This window comes from Podarcis cretensis (assembly GCF_951804945.1).
Source record: "Podarcis cretensis genome assembly, chromosome: 15".
Classification (NCBI taxonomy): domain Eukaryota; kingdom Metazoa; phylum Chordata; class Lepidosauria; order Squamata; family Lacertidae; genus Podarcis; species Podarcis cretensis.
In genome coordinates, this window is record NC_137185.1 from 5,028,997 (window position 1) to 5,045,576 (window position 16,580).

Genomic DNA, 16,580 nt, shown 5'->3' on the forward strand with positions numbered 1-16,580 from the left:
ATCGGTGTTATGTGGTCTTGGCGGCCACTCCCAGTCACCAGTCTAGCTGCCGCATTCTGGATTAATTGCAGTTTCTGGGTCACCTTCAAAGGTAGGCCCATGTAGAGCGCGTTGCAGTAGTCCAAGCGGGAGATAACCAGAGCATGCAGTACTCTGGCGAGACAGTCCGTGGGCAGATAGAGTCTCAGCCTGCATACCAGATGGAGCTGGTAAACAGCTGCCCTGGACACAGATTTGACCTGTGCCTCCATGGACAGCTGTGAGTCCAAAATGACTCCCAGGCTGCGCACCTGGTCCTTCAGGGGCACAGTTACCCCATTCAGGACCAGGGAATCCTCCACACCCACCCGCCTCCTGTCCCCCAAAAACAGTACATAACAGTTGCAATCATTATTAAAGTACCCGGAATGAGGGCAATGCAGTTCCTCCCAAATCAACCTTGTTATTTGCAGATTTGGGCCCCGTTTGCCTTACAGTTTGGGGCTGACCCATCCACAACACACATTTAAAACTCTTTATCATACCACTTTAAACACTAATGGCATCCCCCAAAGAATTCTGGGACCTGTAGTCTGTTAAAGTTCCTGAGAGTTGTTAGGAGACCCCTGTTCCCCTCACGGGCCTACAAGTCCTAGAGTTCCCCGGGATGAGGGATTGATTGTTAAACCTCTCTGGGAATTATAGCTCTCTGAAGGGGAAATTGGGGTCTCTTTCACCTGCCTCTGATCAAGGAGGCAGAGCATAGCCATCAGTGGTCTTTTCCTCTGCGGATATGCCCAATTCCTCTCTTAAAGCCATTCAAGTTGGTGGCCATCACTCTGCCTCTTGTGGGAGGGAGTTCCACAGTTGCAACGAATCGCTGAGTGACAGAAATTTGTCTTGTTCATCCTGACTCTTCCAAGAAAAGAACCTTCTGCAGGCTGATAACTTTTATTATTAAATGTTTGTGCCTGGCCCCAACTCCCTGTATCTGTGGAGAAAATGCTTTCTTGTTCTGATGAGACGGCGGGGCTCTCTCTTTTGTCTTGTTGGTGTCCAGGCCGACAGACGAGGAGGCTGAGCAGCTGCTCCAGCTCATGACCAGCCGCCCCCCGGCCACTCCAGCCGGCGTCCGCTTTGTGTCGCTCTCCTTCTGCATGCTGCTGGCCTTCTCCACGCTTGTCAGGTACCCTTTCGGCGGCAGGCGGAGGAACACTTTTGTCACAGGGTGTGGGGGGGGGGAGAGAAAATGTGGGGGGACAACATTGGCCAAGCATTGTTTCAAAGCTCTCCCATTCCCACCTGCAGAAGACGTTAGACCATGGGTAGGCAAACTAAGGCCCAGGGGCCGGATCTGGCCCAATCACCTTCTAAATCCAGCAGACGGTCTGGGAATCAGCGTGTTTTTACATGAGTAGAATGTGTGCTTTTATTTAAAATGCATCTCTGGGTTATTTGTGGGGCATAGGAATTCATTCATTATTATTTTTTCAAAATATAGTCTGGCCCCCCACAAGGTCTGAGGGACAGTGGACCGGCCCCCCTGCTGAAAAAGTTTGCTGACCCCTGTTAGACGTCCTGCCTTGCAGAAGCCTTTAGGACTTGTTGACCCTTTAATAATGTCCAGCATTTTCCCAGGGGTGGAAGTTTGGGTGGAAGAAGGCAGTTGGTTTTATTGCAGAGTTATTGCCGTGTGCAGGATTGTGGGTGATGGGGTGAAGCTGCAGGTATTCCCTTATGTCACAGAGGGGCAAGGTAGTAGTAGTAGTAGTAGTAGTAGTAGTAGTAGTAGTAATAGTAAAAGGTAAAGGTAAAGGTAAAGGTACCCCTGCCCGTACGGGCCAGTCTTGACAGACTCTGGGGTTGTGCGCCCATCTCACTTAAGAGGCCAGGGGCCAGCGCTGTCCGGAGACACTTCCGGGTCATGTGGCCAGCGTGACATCGCTGCTCTGGCGAGCCAGAGCCGCACACGGAAACGCCGTTTACCTTCCCGCTGGTAAGCGGTCCCTATTTATCTACTCGCACCCGGAGGTGCTTTCGAACTGCTAGGTTGGCAGGCGCTGGGACCGAGCAGCAGGAGCGCATCCCGCCGCAGGGATTCGAACCGCCGACCTTTCGATCGGCAAGTCCTAGGCGCTGAGGCTTTAACCCACAGCGCCACCTGCGTCCCACTAGTAGTAATAGTAGTAGTAGTAGTAGTAGTAGTAATAATAATAATAATAATAATATTTATACCCTGCCCATCTGGCTGGGTTTCCCCAGCCACTCTGGGTGGCTCCCAACAGAATATTAATAATAATAATAAAGGAGGCAAGGAGAAGAGTCCCTTCCATTGGCTGAGCTTCCCTGGTGTCAGAGAGGCAGGGCCTATACTGTTCTAGATTCCTCTGCTGCCTGAGGCTAGGGAGGCAGAGAAGGCAGATGATAGTGATTTTGGGGTAAGCAAGAGTGATTGGTTGTAGTGCCTCGCTATGAAAAGCCTTCCCTGCATCCAGTCAGTCAACCATCACCTACCCTTTTTAACATTTAGGATCAAGTGGGGATGGGGAAGTCACTGCCCTTCTAGTTTCTTAGCTAGGTTTTTATTGTACAGTGGTGCCCCGCAAGACGAATGCCTCGCAAGATGAAAAACCCGCTAGACGAAAGGGTTTTCCGTTTTTCGAGGCGCTTCACAAGACGAATTTCCCTATGGGCTTGCTTCGCAAGACGAAAACGTCTTGCGAGTTTTTTCCCTTCCCCCCCCCCCCTTTTTCTAAGCCGCTAAGCCGCTAATAGCGCTAATCCGCTAATAGGGTTGCTTCGCAAGACGAAAAAACCGCAAGACGAAGAGACTTGCGGAACGAATTAATTTCGTCATGCGAGGCACCACTGTATTATTATTATTAATATTAATACCCCACCCCATCTGATTGGGTTTCCCCAGCTGCTCTGCGTGGCTTCTAAGACATATTAAAACATAATAAAACATCAGACATTAAAAACTTCCCAATACCAGGACCGGCTTCAGATGTCTTCTGAAAGTTGTGTAGTTCTTTATCTCCTGGACACCTGATGGGATGGCCTGGCTCGGTATAATAACAAAAAACAATGGGGACTAGTTGACTCTTTCATCTGCGTCTATAACGGGAGCATCTTCTTTTATGTAGCACTCCTGAACAGGAGCAGCTGATGGTGATGTGGCTGAGCTGGATGATCAAAGAAGAAGCTTATTTTGAAAGGTGAGGAGAGAGCGGTCCTTTTTCTGCTTTCCCTGGGAAAAATTATGCAGCCCCTGAGGTGTTTTCAAAATAATAATAATAATAATAATAATAATAATAATAATGTCCTCGTTGTCAACTCTTCTTCTCCTCCTCCCGTCTCCTGTTCCAACAGCACTTCTGGGGTATCAGCATCCTTTGGCGAGATGCTGCTCTTGGTTGCTATGTATTTCCATAGCAACCAACTCAGCGCTATCATCGACTTGGTCTGCTCTACTCTGGGGATGAAGGTAAGCACTCCTGCCTCATGCAGAGGCCTCCTTCTTTGCTTTCTCCTCCTGCAGAAGGCTGGACGTAATGGGCCATTGGCCTGATCCAGCCGGCTCTTACGCATGTAACCCTTTTGTTTCAGATTGTTATTAAGCCGAGTTCTCTGAGCCGCATGAAGACCATCTTCACGCAGGAGATTTTCACGGAACAGGTGACCCGGCCCATTCCACGCTCAGCCTGTGTGGCTGTGGTGCAAAATGCCTTTGAAAAGCTGCCCTGCTGTTTTTCTGTCTATTCAGACCTCTCCTTCCTTTCCTTTACTCCCACCCTGCCCCAGCTCTTCCAGCTACTTTCCCTTCTCATCCTACCCCTCCCTCCTCTCTTGTTTTTCCCTCTTCTGGGGAAGTAAATGACAGGGCTCCGTTGCTGCAGCAGCAGCAGCAGCAGCAGCAGCAGCAGCAGCAGCAACAACAACAACAATTGTATTATATATCCCCCGCCCATCTGGCTGGGTTTCCCCAGCCACTCTGGGCAGCTTACAGCTCATAAATTTTTTAAAGACATTAGACATTAAAAACTTCCCTAAACAGGGCTGCCCTCAGATGTCTTAGAAGACAAGTCAGAGAGTTGTTTATTTCCTTGACATCTGATGGGAGGGCGTTCCACAGGGCGGGTGCCACCACCAAGAAGGCCCTCTGCCTGGTTCCCTGTAACCTCACTTCTCGCAGGGAGGGAACTGCCAGAAGGCCCTCGGAGCTGGACCTCAGTGTCCGGGCTGAACGATGGGGGGAAGAGACACTCCTTCAGGTATACTGGGCTGAGGCCATTGCAACATCTTTTGAGCAGTCCAGGATGATAAATCCAGTTCGGGAATGTGGTGTGGGCAGGTGAGCAAAATCTCACTGGGTCAATAATGAAATTGAAGGGTTTTATCTGACTGAATTTATTTTATTTCATAACATTTATGAAATGAATGCTTGATTGTAAAAACAAAAAAACACCAGCCCCTTCAAAGTGGTTTACAGAAGAATAAAATGGTGAAATGATCAGTAGAAACACTTTTAAACATTCAAAAAACAAGTAAAATCAACAATAAGCTAAAAAACTGATTAAAACTCATGTCAACATTTCACCTGTCTGGATGGGCTTTCCTGATGTCAATAGGCAGTTCCAAAGTGTGGGTGCTGCCATGAGTATTATGGGGTAGCTGTAACAGGGCCAGTTCTGCAGATTGAAGCTGCTGAGGGGGAAGGGGATCTCACAGGTAAACTAGTCCCAACTTGCTGAGTTCTGCTCCGAGTAGGCCCACTGAAAACCATGAACCTAAATTTATTTCCTGGCGCTCCTAGACACAGTTGAATGGCGCTCTGCTCCACGCTTCCTTCCTTCCCTATTGGCGTTTCTGCTGTTCTGTTTCTGAAAGGTTAATGAAGTCAAGGCCTCTCTCCGTCCCAGGTGGTCACAGCTCACGCAGTCCGTGTGGCCGTCACGGGAAACCTCAGCGCCAACATCACCGGATTCCTGCCCATCCACTGCATCTACCAGCTTCTCCGGAGCCGCTCTTTCACCAAGCACAAAGTCTCCATCAAGGTGGGTGGCTGCGTCTGCGGGACCAAACTCTCTTGCATCCGGAAGGGACAAAGGGGCTTGCAGAGCCCTCGCTTTACTCCTGCAGAAGGTCCCAGGTTCAATCCCCGGAAAAAATCTCCCCTGTCTGGAATCCTGGAGAGCTGCTGCCAGTCAGTGTAGACAGCACTGAGTTAGAGGAACCAAGGTGTCTGACTTGCTATAAGGCAGCTTCCTATGTTCCTGTTTAAACCAGTCCTCAATTCAGAACCCTTAAGACTGGGATATTGCTTTATTTTTCAAGGCAGTAGGACTCAGAAAGAGCCCTTTCTGAAAACCCCAGAGAGCCGCTTGTTAAGAGCAGACAGTGCTGAGCTGTAATGGACCTAATAACCTGACACGGTTTAATAGTAATAATAATAATCTGTCATTTATCATTTATACTCCGCCCATCTGGCTGGGTTTCCCCTGCCACTCCGGGTGGCTTTCAACGGAATAATAAAAACACAATCAAACATCAAACATTAAAAACTTCCCTAAACAGGGTTGCCTTCAGATGTCTTCTGAAAGTCAGATAGTTGTTTATTTCCTTGACATCTGATGGGAGGGTGTTCCACAGGGTGGGTGCCACTACTGAGAAGGCCCTCTGCCTGGTTCCCTGTAACTGCTTATCGCAGTGAGGGAACTGCCAGAAGGCCCTCAGAGCTGGACCTTGGTGTCCGGGCTGGATGATGGGGGTGGAGGCACTCCTTCAGGTATACTGGGCCGAGGCCGTTTAGGGCTTTAAAGGCCAGCACCAACACTTTGAATTGTGCCCGGAAACGTATTGGGAGCCAATGTAGGTCTTTCAGGACCTGTGTTATATGGTCTCGGCAGCCTGTAGCTCAAAATGTAGAGCATTCCTTTTCATTACTTACTGCAATTGTTTTTATACCTCACCTTTCAGGATATAAATCCTATCAAGTTGCCACATTGAATGGCATAATTTAAAAACACAACACAATATTTAACCTAGCACAAACACATTATAATGTGTCCTACGTGACCATTGATGGTAGATCACCCAGTGGTGAGGAGGTAGTCCAACTGGAGCAGGTCCTGAGGTGGTCTTCACCTGCCTTCCTCTGTCTGCGTACTTTGCATGCAGAAGGTCCTGGGTTCAAATTCCTGGCTTCACCAGACATGGCTGGGGAAGGCTCTTGAGCAGACTCCCAGAGTTCTGCTGGCAGTTAGAGGGGACTGTATTGGGCTGTGGTGGACAAATGACCTCAGGTGAGATAAAGCAGAGCTGAATGGTTGAGCACACAATTTGTACACCAAAAGTTGTGGGTTCAAACCCCAGAATCTCTAGTTCAGAGACCTTGGGGGTCGCAGGGCAAACTAGCTGTTCATGAAGTATGAAAGGAGTTGGGTTCATTTTCCTCTTTACTCAGCCAAGACTTGAAATACTAAGTTTACTCTCCTTTTTTTGGTTTTTTGAAGGACTGGATTTATAGGCAGCTGTGTGAAACCACCACTCCGCTCCATCCTCAGTTACTCCCCCTGATCGATGTCTACATCAACTCTGTCCTCACACCGGCATCAAAATCCAACCCGGAAGCCACAAATCAGCCAATCACAGAGCAGGAGATCTTGAATGTTTTTGAAGGACTAATGGGGGTATAGCTAATCTCTCTCTCTCTCTCTTTGTGTGTGTGTGTGTGTGTGTGTGTGTGTGATGTTGTATCTGGCTTTATAACTTCACTTTATTTGGTCTACGGACTGTAAACATCAAATACAGTTTAGGGTTCTCAGAAATAACCGTGGAGGAGCAGGTGGGGTGGGGGAACACAGTTCCTTTTAAAAATAGTATAGCAAATTGGAAATAGTTTTTAAAATTATAATTTTGACTTAGAATGCATCTTAAATTATTAAATGAGGAGGCAGAGAAGCACCTACACCACCTTGAGCTCCTTGGAAAGAAAGGTGGGGCGATAAAAGCAACAAATTAAATAATGATAACAACAATATCCTTCTCTCTAACAGTTCTGACCCCTGTTTAGTAACAATTCCAATGGCTTCAGTAAGGAACTTGGCTTATATTTTTCTCCTTAAGTCTAGAGTCTGCCATTAAAACTGAGATGCTGAATTCATTTGCATTCCCCAAGTGCAGAGAAAAAAATCTGAGATCCTCCGTCCCTATAAAGTGTGCCGTGTAGAAGAGAATGGGTTGTTGTGCCGACCGAGCCGTTTTCGGCACTCGCCAAGGCAGCCTGGTGAATCCGCCTTCCGTAGCAGCTGATGGCAAAGCGCAGAACGTGCCCTCCTGTATCTAGGATTATTTATGGTGCTGAATTCCTAGCAGGCTAATACTCGCTCCTCAGTTGTAGGCCCAAGCCACAGTACTGAGCAAACTCAGGGGTCTGGCTTTAAGTTTAATGCAAGGCTGGGGTGAGACCTTTGGCCCTCCAGATGTTGCTGGGCCTCCCAGCTCCCATCCCCGTCCCACCAGCATGGCCAGTGGTGGCCTGGGATGATGGGAGTTGTAGTCCAGCAAGACATCACCCTGTGCTCTCCTGTATGAATGCGCCTTGTGTCTTCTGTGCCTTTTTCATACGTAGGGAGAGAACGCTCGCCTGAATCAGCGTTACGGAATCACAGCCCAACTTCTCGTCCTGTATTACATTCTGTCTTACGAAGAGGCAATCCTAGCCAGCTCCAAGACCCTGGGTACGTGTTGGGATGTAATGTTTGCCGGACAGCGTGAGTTTTCAGCAGGCTCTAAGTAGCTGAGAATATATGAGCAAATGTCTCCAGTCGGATCGTTTCGTAACTTAGGTTGTTTCCTTTTTTATTTTAGAATAGTTCAGTTGTTTTTATTTTGATTATGTACTTTGTGTTTTTATATTCGGATTTTATCCTGTGAGCTGTCCTGAGACCTGCAGGTATAGGTGGTTTATAAATTCTAATAATAATAATAGTAATAATAGTAATAATAAAATGAAATAAAATAGAATAAAAGTAAAAAGAGAATAAAGAAGGGAAGAGGGGAAGGTATATCACTATATATGCAAACAATTGCACCTCCATGTAACTTGGGTTGTTTCAAAACCCTAAAATGGGGGTGCAATTAGTGCCAGCACCGTCCGTTAAGAGTTTGGGTGTAATCTTCGATACCTCCCTCTCCATGGAGGCGCAGATTGCAGCTATAACAAAGGCGGCATTTTTTCATCTCCGCCAAGCTAAGCAGTTGGCTCCTTACCTCTCTCGCCCTGACCTAGCCACTGTGATCCACGCGACGGTCACCTCCAGACTGGATTATTGTAACTCGCTCTACGTGGGGCTCCCCTTGAGACTGACCCAGAGACTCCAGCGGGTGCAGAATGCCGCAGCGAGACTCCTTACGGGGTCTTCGCTTAGAGATCACATTCATCCGGTGCTATACCAGCTGCACTGGCTCCCGGTGGAGTACAGGATCAGGTTTAAGGTGCTGGTTTTAACCTTCAAAGCCCTATACGGCCTAGGGCCCTCGTACCTACGGGACCGCCTCTCCTGGTATGCCCCACAGAGGAACTTACGGTCTTCAAATAAAAACACCTTGAAGGTCCCAGGCCACAGAGAGGTTAGGCTGGCCTCAGCTAGAGCCAGGGCTTTTTCGGCTGCGGCTCCAACCTGGTGGAACGCTCTGTCACAAGAGACAAGGGCCCTGCAGGACTTGACATCTTTCCGCAGGGCCTGCAAGACAGAGCTGTTCCACCTGGCCTTTGGTCAGGGCGCAGCCTGACTCCCTCCTTTGGCAATCTTTACAAAACTTTAGTTTATGGTTGCCATCAATTTTGATTTTAATTAATTTTTATAATGTTTTATAATGTTGTACTGTTTTAGTGTTGTTAGCTGCCCTGAGCCCGGCTTCGGCTGGGGAGGGCGGGATATAAATAAAATTTATTATTATTATTATTATTATTATTATTATTATTATTATTATATAATTGACTTTTTATTTCTATTCTTTGTATATAATATTTGTTGTTTTATTGCTGTGGCCGATGGCTGACGCAAATAAAGATTAATTCATTCATTTCCTAACCTAACCATACATGGCCCTCTGGTTCGATCAGCTCCTTCATGCAGGGGCAGAGAACCTATGGCCCTCTAGATGTGGCTCTCCTGGCTCCCACCCAACACTCACATGAAGATTTGAAGTAGGAAAGAGATCTTCATTTAGGCAGGTAATGGTACAGGCCCAGCAGCAGACACACAGGGCTCAGGAGTTTGGGAGCAAGGCAAGCAGTTCTGAGCCGGACAGAAGCAACAAAGAAGCCCCAGTCAGCCGCTGCGCTGCACCCACCACCAAGGTTTTAAAGACAAGGCGTTGGGCATTCAATTTCAAGACTCTCTCGCCATTTGGGGATGTCAGGATTATAAGCGCACACTCCGTCCGGGCTGGTGGCCTGGTGGGCCTGCTCCCATCTGCAAACGTGGCACCTGATTCTAGGCAGCAGGCTTTCACCCTCCTGTTCAGCTTCCCCCAGTCTGGCTTCCTGCTTCCCCTTCCAAAGCGTAAGGGAGAGGTCACTCTGCTCCATCCCATGTCCAATTCCCAGAATTCCCTAGGAAGAGATGGATTGTTAAAGCACTCCGGGAATTGTCGCTCTCAGTGGGGAGTGGAGAGTTCTAGCAATTCCCAGAATCCTTAAAAGTCATTTATTTACTTAATACTCCCCCACCCCAATCTTTTCTCCTCTCCAAAGAACTCAAGGTACAGTTCCCAGGATTTTTTAGCTGTTTCATGTGGTATGACACCGTTTTAAATCTGAAGCTTGCTTTTAACTTTTTTTTTTGCTTTTGTTTGTAACCCTTGTAATGCTTTTATTGGTACGGTTTTTGTCTTTTTAATGTTGCAAACCGCTTTGATATTTTTTCTGATTTAACAGTATATAATTACTTTCATAAATGAAGTAAAGTAAATAAAGTAAAGTAAAGTATCAGGGCAGATAAAGTGGCTAGAATCCTGAATGGCTGTAACATTTTGTCTTGAATGATTGCCATTTGATCAGCTGTAATTCTTGACTGACCAGCAGGCGACTTTCCTTGTCTCTTTCACAGCTGCCATGCAGAGGAAACCCAAGTCTTACTCCCCGGCGTTGATGGACCAGATCCCGATCAAGTATCTCATCCGTCAGGCCCAAGGGCTGCAGCAAGAGTTGGGAGGTTTGTCTGTCTTGAAAGTTTGTGGAGGTTGTGTGCGCAGGAGAAACAAGCCTCTGTTTGGGATCTAAATAATAATGATAAAGCTCATAAAGATGCTGAAATGGAGAGAGTCTGAAAATAGCTAATGTCATTAGCAATAAAATATGACACCAACGAAACTGCATATTGTGGAATGCAACAGGTATTATTTGTCCTGTTGAGTATGCTGGATAAATTTGTATGCTCAATAAATGGACAGCAGTCCATCACAAAAGTCTCTCAGGGTTTCTTTTGCCCTCTAGCCGCACAAAGTTTTTTTGAAAGTGCCATCTCCCAGATTACGTTTTGCCATTTTTGTACTTTAATGTTATTTAATGTTATTATTTTATTGTATTTTATTTTATTTAAATAATTTTTCTTTGATTTTTCCAATACAAAGTTATAAAAATCCAAATATATAACCGTATACTGTACAGAGATTTCTCTGAATCTCAGGACTTCCCCACCCCTTCCATGGAGTCCCATTTTAAACATTTAAAACTGCATCTTCTTCCAAACTCTTAACTTTTATATTAATCCATATTGTTCTTGGTAATTGTTACACTACAAGCGAAATCAGAATCCTGCCAATGTTTCCATCTGCTTACAGTGGTCTCTTAGATACGTTATAAATTTTCCCCATTCTTTCATAAAGCTTTTATCCTCTTGGTTCCTGAGTTTTCCCGTCAGCTTCGCCATTTTGGCATAGTCCATCTGAGTTTGCAATTCCCCATTTTTGTACATTTAAACCAAGCATAGGCAAACTCGGCCCTCCAGAAGTTTTGGGACTACAACTCCCATCATCCCTAGCAAACAGGACCAGTGGTCAGGGATGATGGGAACTGTAGTCTCAAAACATCTGGAAGGTTGAGTTTGCCTATGCCTGATTTAAACCCTTTGCTTCTTTCCCATTTCTGGCTATCGATATTCTCACTGCCATTAATAAATAACCAATGAAATGTTTAAATAAGTTGTCACACTTGTCATTTTTCTTTTCCCCCCTCAACCTTAAAACACTCTGTCTCTCTCCTCTCTTGAAGGCTTACATTCGGCCCTCCTCCGCCTCCTGGCGACCAACTATCCCCACCTTTCCATCGTGGATGACTGGATTTGTGAGGAGCACATCACGGGGACGGATGCTTTGTTGCGCAGGATGCTGTTGACGGACGCGGCCAAGAAACACTCCCCCAAGCAGCTTCAGGAGGGTAAGGTGCCTCCCCCTTTGAAACTGCGTTTGGCCAGTGTTCTGTGGGGTTTTCTGGACCCCCACAATCCTCTCTACCCAGCACAGCCGCGTTATCTGACAGTCAGATTTTATATATTTTGGAGCCAGTGGCCATTAAAATATGAAATCACTAAAACCAAACAGGACCACCCCAAGAGTAAGTCAAAAACAGGTACCTTTTTCAGAACTGCAAAGGATTCAGTTGTTAAGCTGTTTGTTTGCACAAACTCTTTATACTTAGTACACCATCTTCATTTATTGTTAACGAAGCCCAGAGCGGCTGACAAAGATCAGCAGCCAGCTAGTCCCCAAAAAGACCTGACCCAAAAGGAAAAAGGGAGGAGGAGGGAGAAGGGGAAAAATGCAAGCTTAGGCACCATTTATTAAACATTACAGTTCTTATTGGAACCAGCTAGATTGGAAAAGGTTCATGCAGCTCAATATATTTTATCTAGCTGAGTCGGTAGAGTATGAGACTCTCAGGGTTGTGGGTCAAACCCCACGTTGGGTGAAAGGATCATTGCAGGGGGTTGGACTAGATCAGGGGTCAGCAACCTTTTTCAGCAGGGGGCCGGTCCACCGTCCCTCAGACCATGTGGGGGGCCGGACTGTATTTTGGAAAAGAAAATGAACAAATTCCTATGTCCCACAAATAACCCAGAGATGCATTTTAAATAGAAGGACACATTCTACTCATGTAAAAACACGCTGATTCCCGGACCATCCGTGGGCCGGATTTAGAAGGCAATTGGGCTGGATCCGGCCCCCGGGTCTTAGGTTGCCTACCGCTGCTCTAAACATGAGAAACAGTACAATGGTGGTACCGGCCTGATATCAATAGGCAGGGAGTTCTGCACTAACGGGTTGCCACACTAAGAGGCTGATTCCTCACAAATGCAGAACATTATACAGTGCTTGAAGAAATGCCAGTTCAGCAGACTGACGGGGCTGAGTGATCACATGTGGGGTAAGGCTATTCTTCAAGCAAACTGGTCTAAGGCAGTGGTGGCGAACCTTTTAGAGACCGAGTGCCCAAACTGCAACCCAAAACCCGCCTATTTATCGCAAAGTGCCAACATGGCAATTTACGCCCTCGTGTATAAGACGCAGGTGGCGCTGTGGGTTAAACCACAGAGCCTAGGACTTGCCGATCAGAAGGTCGGCAGTTCGAATCCCTGCTACGGGGTGAGCTCCCGTTGCTCGGTCCCTGCTCCTGCCAACCTAGCTGTTCGAAAGCACGTCAAAGTGCAAGTAGATAAATAGGTACCGCTCCAGCGGGAAGGTAAACAGCATTTCCGTGCGCTGCTCTGGTTCGCCAGAAGCAGCTTAGTCCTGCTGGCCACATGACCCGGAAGCTGTACGCCGGCTCCCTCTGCCAGTAAAGCGAGATGAGCGCCGCAACCCCAGAGTCGGCCCCGACTGGACCTAATGGTCAGGGGTACCTTTACCCTTTACTTTTTTATTTTGGGGGACTCTGCGATTCTGTGTTTTAAATTCTGAATTTTAAATTGTTGCAATCCACTGGGACTTGCTGATGAAGGGCAGGTAATAAATCTGATGATGATGATGATGATGATGATAGGTGAAACTTAATTCCGTTCAGCATTTTCAGCGCTGCAAGCAAATCACACGCAAGTGCTGCAGATTCTGGAGCATTTGACGCTCCTCTCGGCCGGAGAGCTGATCCCTTACGCGGAGGCACTAACGTCCAACATGAACCAGCTGCTCTACCCGGGAATCCCTCGACGAATCCTTCAGACCGTCAACAGGCTTTGGATGGCCTTGAACACTGTCATGCCTCGGAGGTAGGAGGAGGCCCTGGTCCTGCTTTTGGGCGCCACTCTAGTCTCATGTTGCATGTCTCCGTGTGCAGCTCCCTCATGTGGTGAGCCACCAAAACTGCAAGTAGTGGTGACCTCAGTGAAATGCCTTCTAGCACTTGGCTGATTCAGCCCACCCAGTCCATTGGGTCCTTCTGGAAAGGAAGCATTCAGGACTTCCTGTTCCAGATGAGCCTTGCTTGGCCCACAAGGCCTTCCTGATCTCCGGTGTGTTTCTCTATTCTTGATTATGCTCTGATCTTAACTTTGGACTTGCTCCTCAGACCCCATCTGCACTATACATTTAAGGCAGTGTCACACCACTTTATAAACAGTCCTGGCTTCCCCGAGGGAATCCTGGGAAATGTAGTTTGCCATAGAGCTCCAATTCCCAGAGGGGTTGGTGGTATCTCTGTACTACACTTCCCAAGATTCTTTGGGGGAAAGCCACGGCTGTTCAGAAGCATCAGCATACCACTTTAATGTTGGGCTTCGATGGGGTAAAATTTGACTCTCCCAGCTTGCCTCACATGGCTTTTGCTTTCAGCTCCGCTTAGACATCACGTCCCTTATTTTCCCGTAGGTTGTGGGTGATGACGGCGAACGCCTTGCAGCCGTCCAATAACGTAGTCAGACAACAGAAATACACTCAGAAGGACCTGATGATTGACCCGTTGATTGTGTTAAGATGTGACCAGAGAGTCCACAGGTAAGCAGTCCTCCTCCAGCCCCACTCTTGGCTTCTTTCACTGAGGGCTGGTTTGCATGGAACACTGTTGTTGTTTAGTCGTTTAGTCGTGTCCGACTCTTCGTGACCCCCTGGACCAGAGCACGCCAGGCCCTCCTGGCTTCCACTGCCTCCCGCAGTTTGGTCAAACTCATGCTGGTAGCTTTGAGAACACTATCCAACCACCTTGTCCTCTGTCGTCCCCTTCTCCTTGTGCCCTCCATATTTCCCAACATCAGGGTCTTTTCCAGGGAGTCTTCTCTTCTCATGAGGTGGCCAAAGTATTGGAGCCTCACCTTCAGGATCTGTCCTTCCAGTGAGCACTGAGGGCTGATTTCCTTCAGAATGGATTGGTTTGATTTTCTTGCAGTCCATGGGACTCTCAAGAGTCTCCTCCAGCACCATAATTCAAAAGCATCAATTCTTCGGCGATCAGCCTTCTTTATGGTCCAGCTCTCACTTCCATACATCACTCTTGGGAAAACCATAGCTTTTACCATACGGACCTTTGTTGGCAAGGTGATGTCTCTGCTTTTTAAGATGCTGTCTAGGTTTGTCATTGCTTTCCTCCCAAGAAGCAGGTGTCTTTTAATTTCATGACTGCTGTCACCGTTAATGACTTCACTCAAACGTGAGAATCCCTGGAGAGGCGGTTGCACTCACTTTCACCCTTTTCTGGTCTTGGTGCTGCTGTGAGCTAAGCCATAGTTTGGCTCGGTGTGTCATCTGACCCTGAGCTCATGGTTTGTTTCACTTCAGATCCCTAGCTAATAACCTACAGCAGGGATGGGGAATCTCAGGCCCCTTAGCCCTCTCTGTCCGGCCCTTGAGATTCTGTCTGACCTTGCTACATATCCTTTTCTGAGTGACTGGAAACGGGTCCTTGAACTCTGATCTTTTTTCCCTAAATTGAGAGATTGGGGTGGGGGAGAACTAGCCTTCTGTACAAATGTAACTTACAGCCAATGGTGGTGTAAAAGTTAAGAGTGTTGGCCATTAGGTCCTGGGATCCTAGAGTTCAAATCCCCACTCAGCCATGAAACTAGCTGGGTGAGTAGGCCAGTCCCTGCTTCCCAGCCTGACCTGCCTCACAGGGTTGTTGTGAGGAAGAAGCTGAGGAAAACAGTGTACAACCACCTCAAGCTCCTTGAACAAAGGTGCAATATGAACGTGATGCCTGTGACTCCATGATTACTGCAAATGGTGACAGCAGTCATGAAATTAAAAGACGCCTGCTTCTTGGGAGAAAAGCAATGGCAAATCTAGACAGCATCTTAAAAAGCAGAGACATCACCTTGCCACCAAAGGTCCGTATAGTAAAAGCTCTGGTTTTCCCAGGAGTGATGTATGGAAGTGAGAGCTGGACCATCAAGAAGGCTGGTCACCGAAGAATGGATGCTTTTGAATTATGGTGCTGGAGGAGACTCTTGAGAGTCCCATGGACTGCAAGAAGATCAAACCTCTCCATTCTGAAGGAAATCAGCCCTGAGTGCTCACTGGAAATACAGATCCTGAAGGTGAGGCTCCAAGACTTTGGCCACCTCATGATAAGAGAAGACTCCCTGGAAAAGACCCTGATGTTGGGAAAGATGGAGGGCACAAGGAGAAGGGGACGACAGAGGACGAGATGGCTGGACAGTGTTCTCGAAGCTACCAGCATGAGTTTGACCAAACTGTGGGAGGCAGTGGAAGACAGGAGTGCCTGGCGTGCTCTGGTCCAGGGGGTCATGAAAAGTCGGACACAACTAAATGACTAAGCAACAACAATGAATGTGATGATGATGATGATGATCGTCCTATTCACTGCTTCATGCACTTTTGCCTCTGGCCCTGCCATCCCTGGCATGTGGCCCCTGGAAGGTTTCCCAGCAAGGAATGTGGCCCCCAGAGTGAAAAATGCTCCCCACCCCCAGCTTGCAAAGATTTTAAGTTCTCCTTTACTTTTGTTTTTAAATCTAGCTTCTTTCCCCCAACATCTTCTCTCTCTCTCTCTCTCTCTCCCTCTCTTTCCCTGGCTTCATGCCCTTAGGTGCCCCCCTCTGATGGATATCACTCTCCACATGCTGAACGGCTACCTTCTTGCATCAAAAGCGTTCCTGAGTGCCCATCTCAAGGAAACGGCAGATCAGGACATCAGGCCGTCCCAAAACAACTTGATGGGCTTGGAAGCCCCAGAAGTCACCCGGGAGGAACTGAAAAATGCCCTGCTGGCTGCCCAGGTAATTCTGCAACTGCTCCTCACCTGTCATCTGTAATCTTGCCTGAGAAAAAAAAAGAGAGCGGGAAAACCACCACCACCAAGTCAGGTGGTTTTTATGCCTTGCACTTGAAGATTCCCCCTTTTCCAAGCATTTTTGCAAGACAGTGCTTTGCCAGGGGCTCAGGCAAGGGCTGGTGGTCCAATTATTATTAAATAAATAATTAAATTTGTATACCGCTGTATACTCACAGGTCTCTGGGCGGTTCACAAGATAATCACTCCACAAACTTGAAAACTTCAAATTTTTTTGTATCCTGCGAAAGGTCACCTCCTTGTGAGCTGCCAGCTGGGTCACATCTTCTGCCCATTGTGCAGCTGGAGAAGGGCA

At 47.5% G+C, this 16,580-nt stretch overlaps 1 protein-coding gene across 4 annotated transcripts in view; it reads left to right on the top strand.

Annotated features, from left to right (window-relative positions):
• Positions 1–16,580, top strand: part of INTS2 (integrator complex subunit 2) — a 35,721-nt gene that overhangs the window by 8,752 nt on the left and 10,389 nt on the right. For all 4 annotated transcript variants that reach the window (XM_079955422.1, XM_079955425.1, XM_079955423.1 and 1 more), the window contains exons 9-20: positions 1,040–1,165; positions 3,126–3,197; positions 3,352–3,466; positions 3,589–3,657; positions 4,902–5,036; positions 6,495–6,671; positions 7,613–7,721; positions 10,098–10,202; positions 11,261–11,425; positions 13,049–13,250; positions 13,849–13,974; positions 16,022–16,211. In XM_079955422.1, the coding sequence (XP_079811548.1) occupies positions 1,040–1,165; positions 3,126–3,197; positions 3,352–3,466; positions 3,589–3,657; positions 4,902–5,036; positions 6,495–6,671; positions 7,613–7,721; positions 10,098–10,202; positions 11,261–11,425; positions 13,049–13,250; positions 13,849–13,974; positions 16,022–16,211 (1,591 nt within the window). The remainder of the gene's footprint in view (positions 1–1,039; positions 1,166–3,125; positions 3,198–3,351; positions 3,467–3,588; positions 3,658–4,901; positions 5,037–6,494; positions 6,672–7,612; positions 7,722–10,097; positions 10,203–11,260; positions 11,426–13,048; positions 13,251–13,848; positions 13,975–16,021; positions 16,212–16,580) is intronic.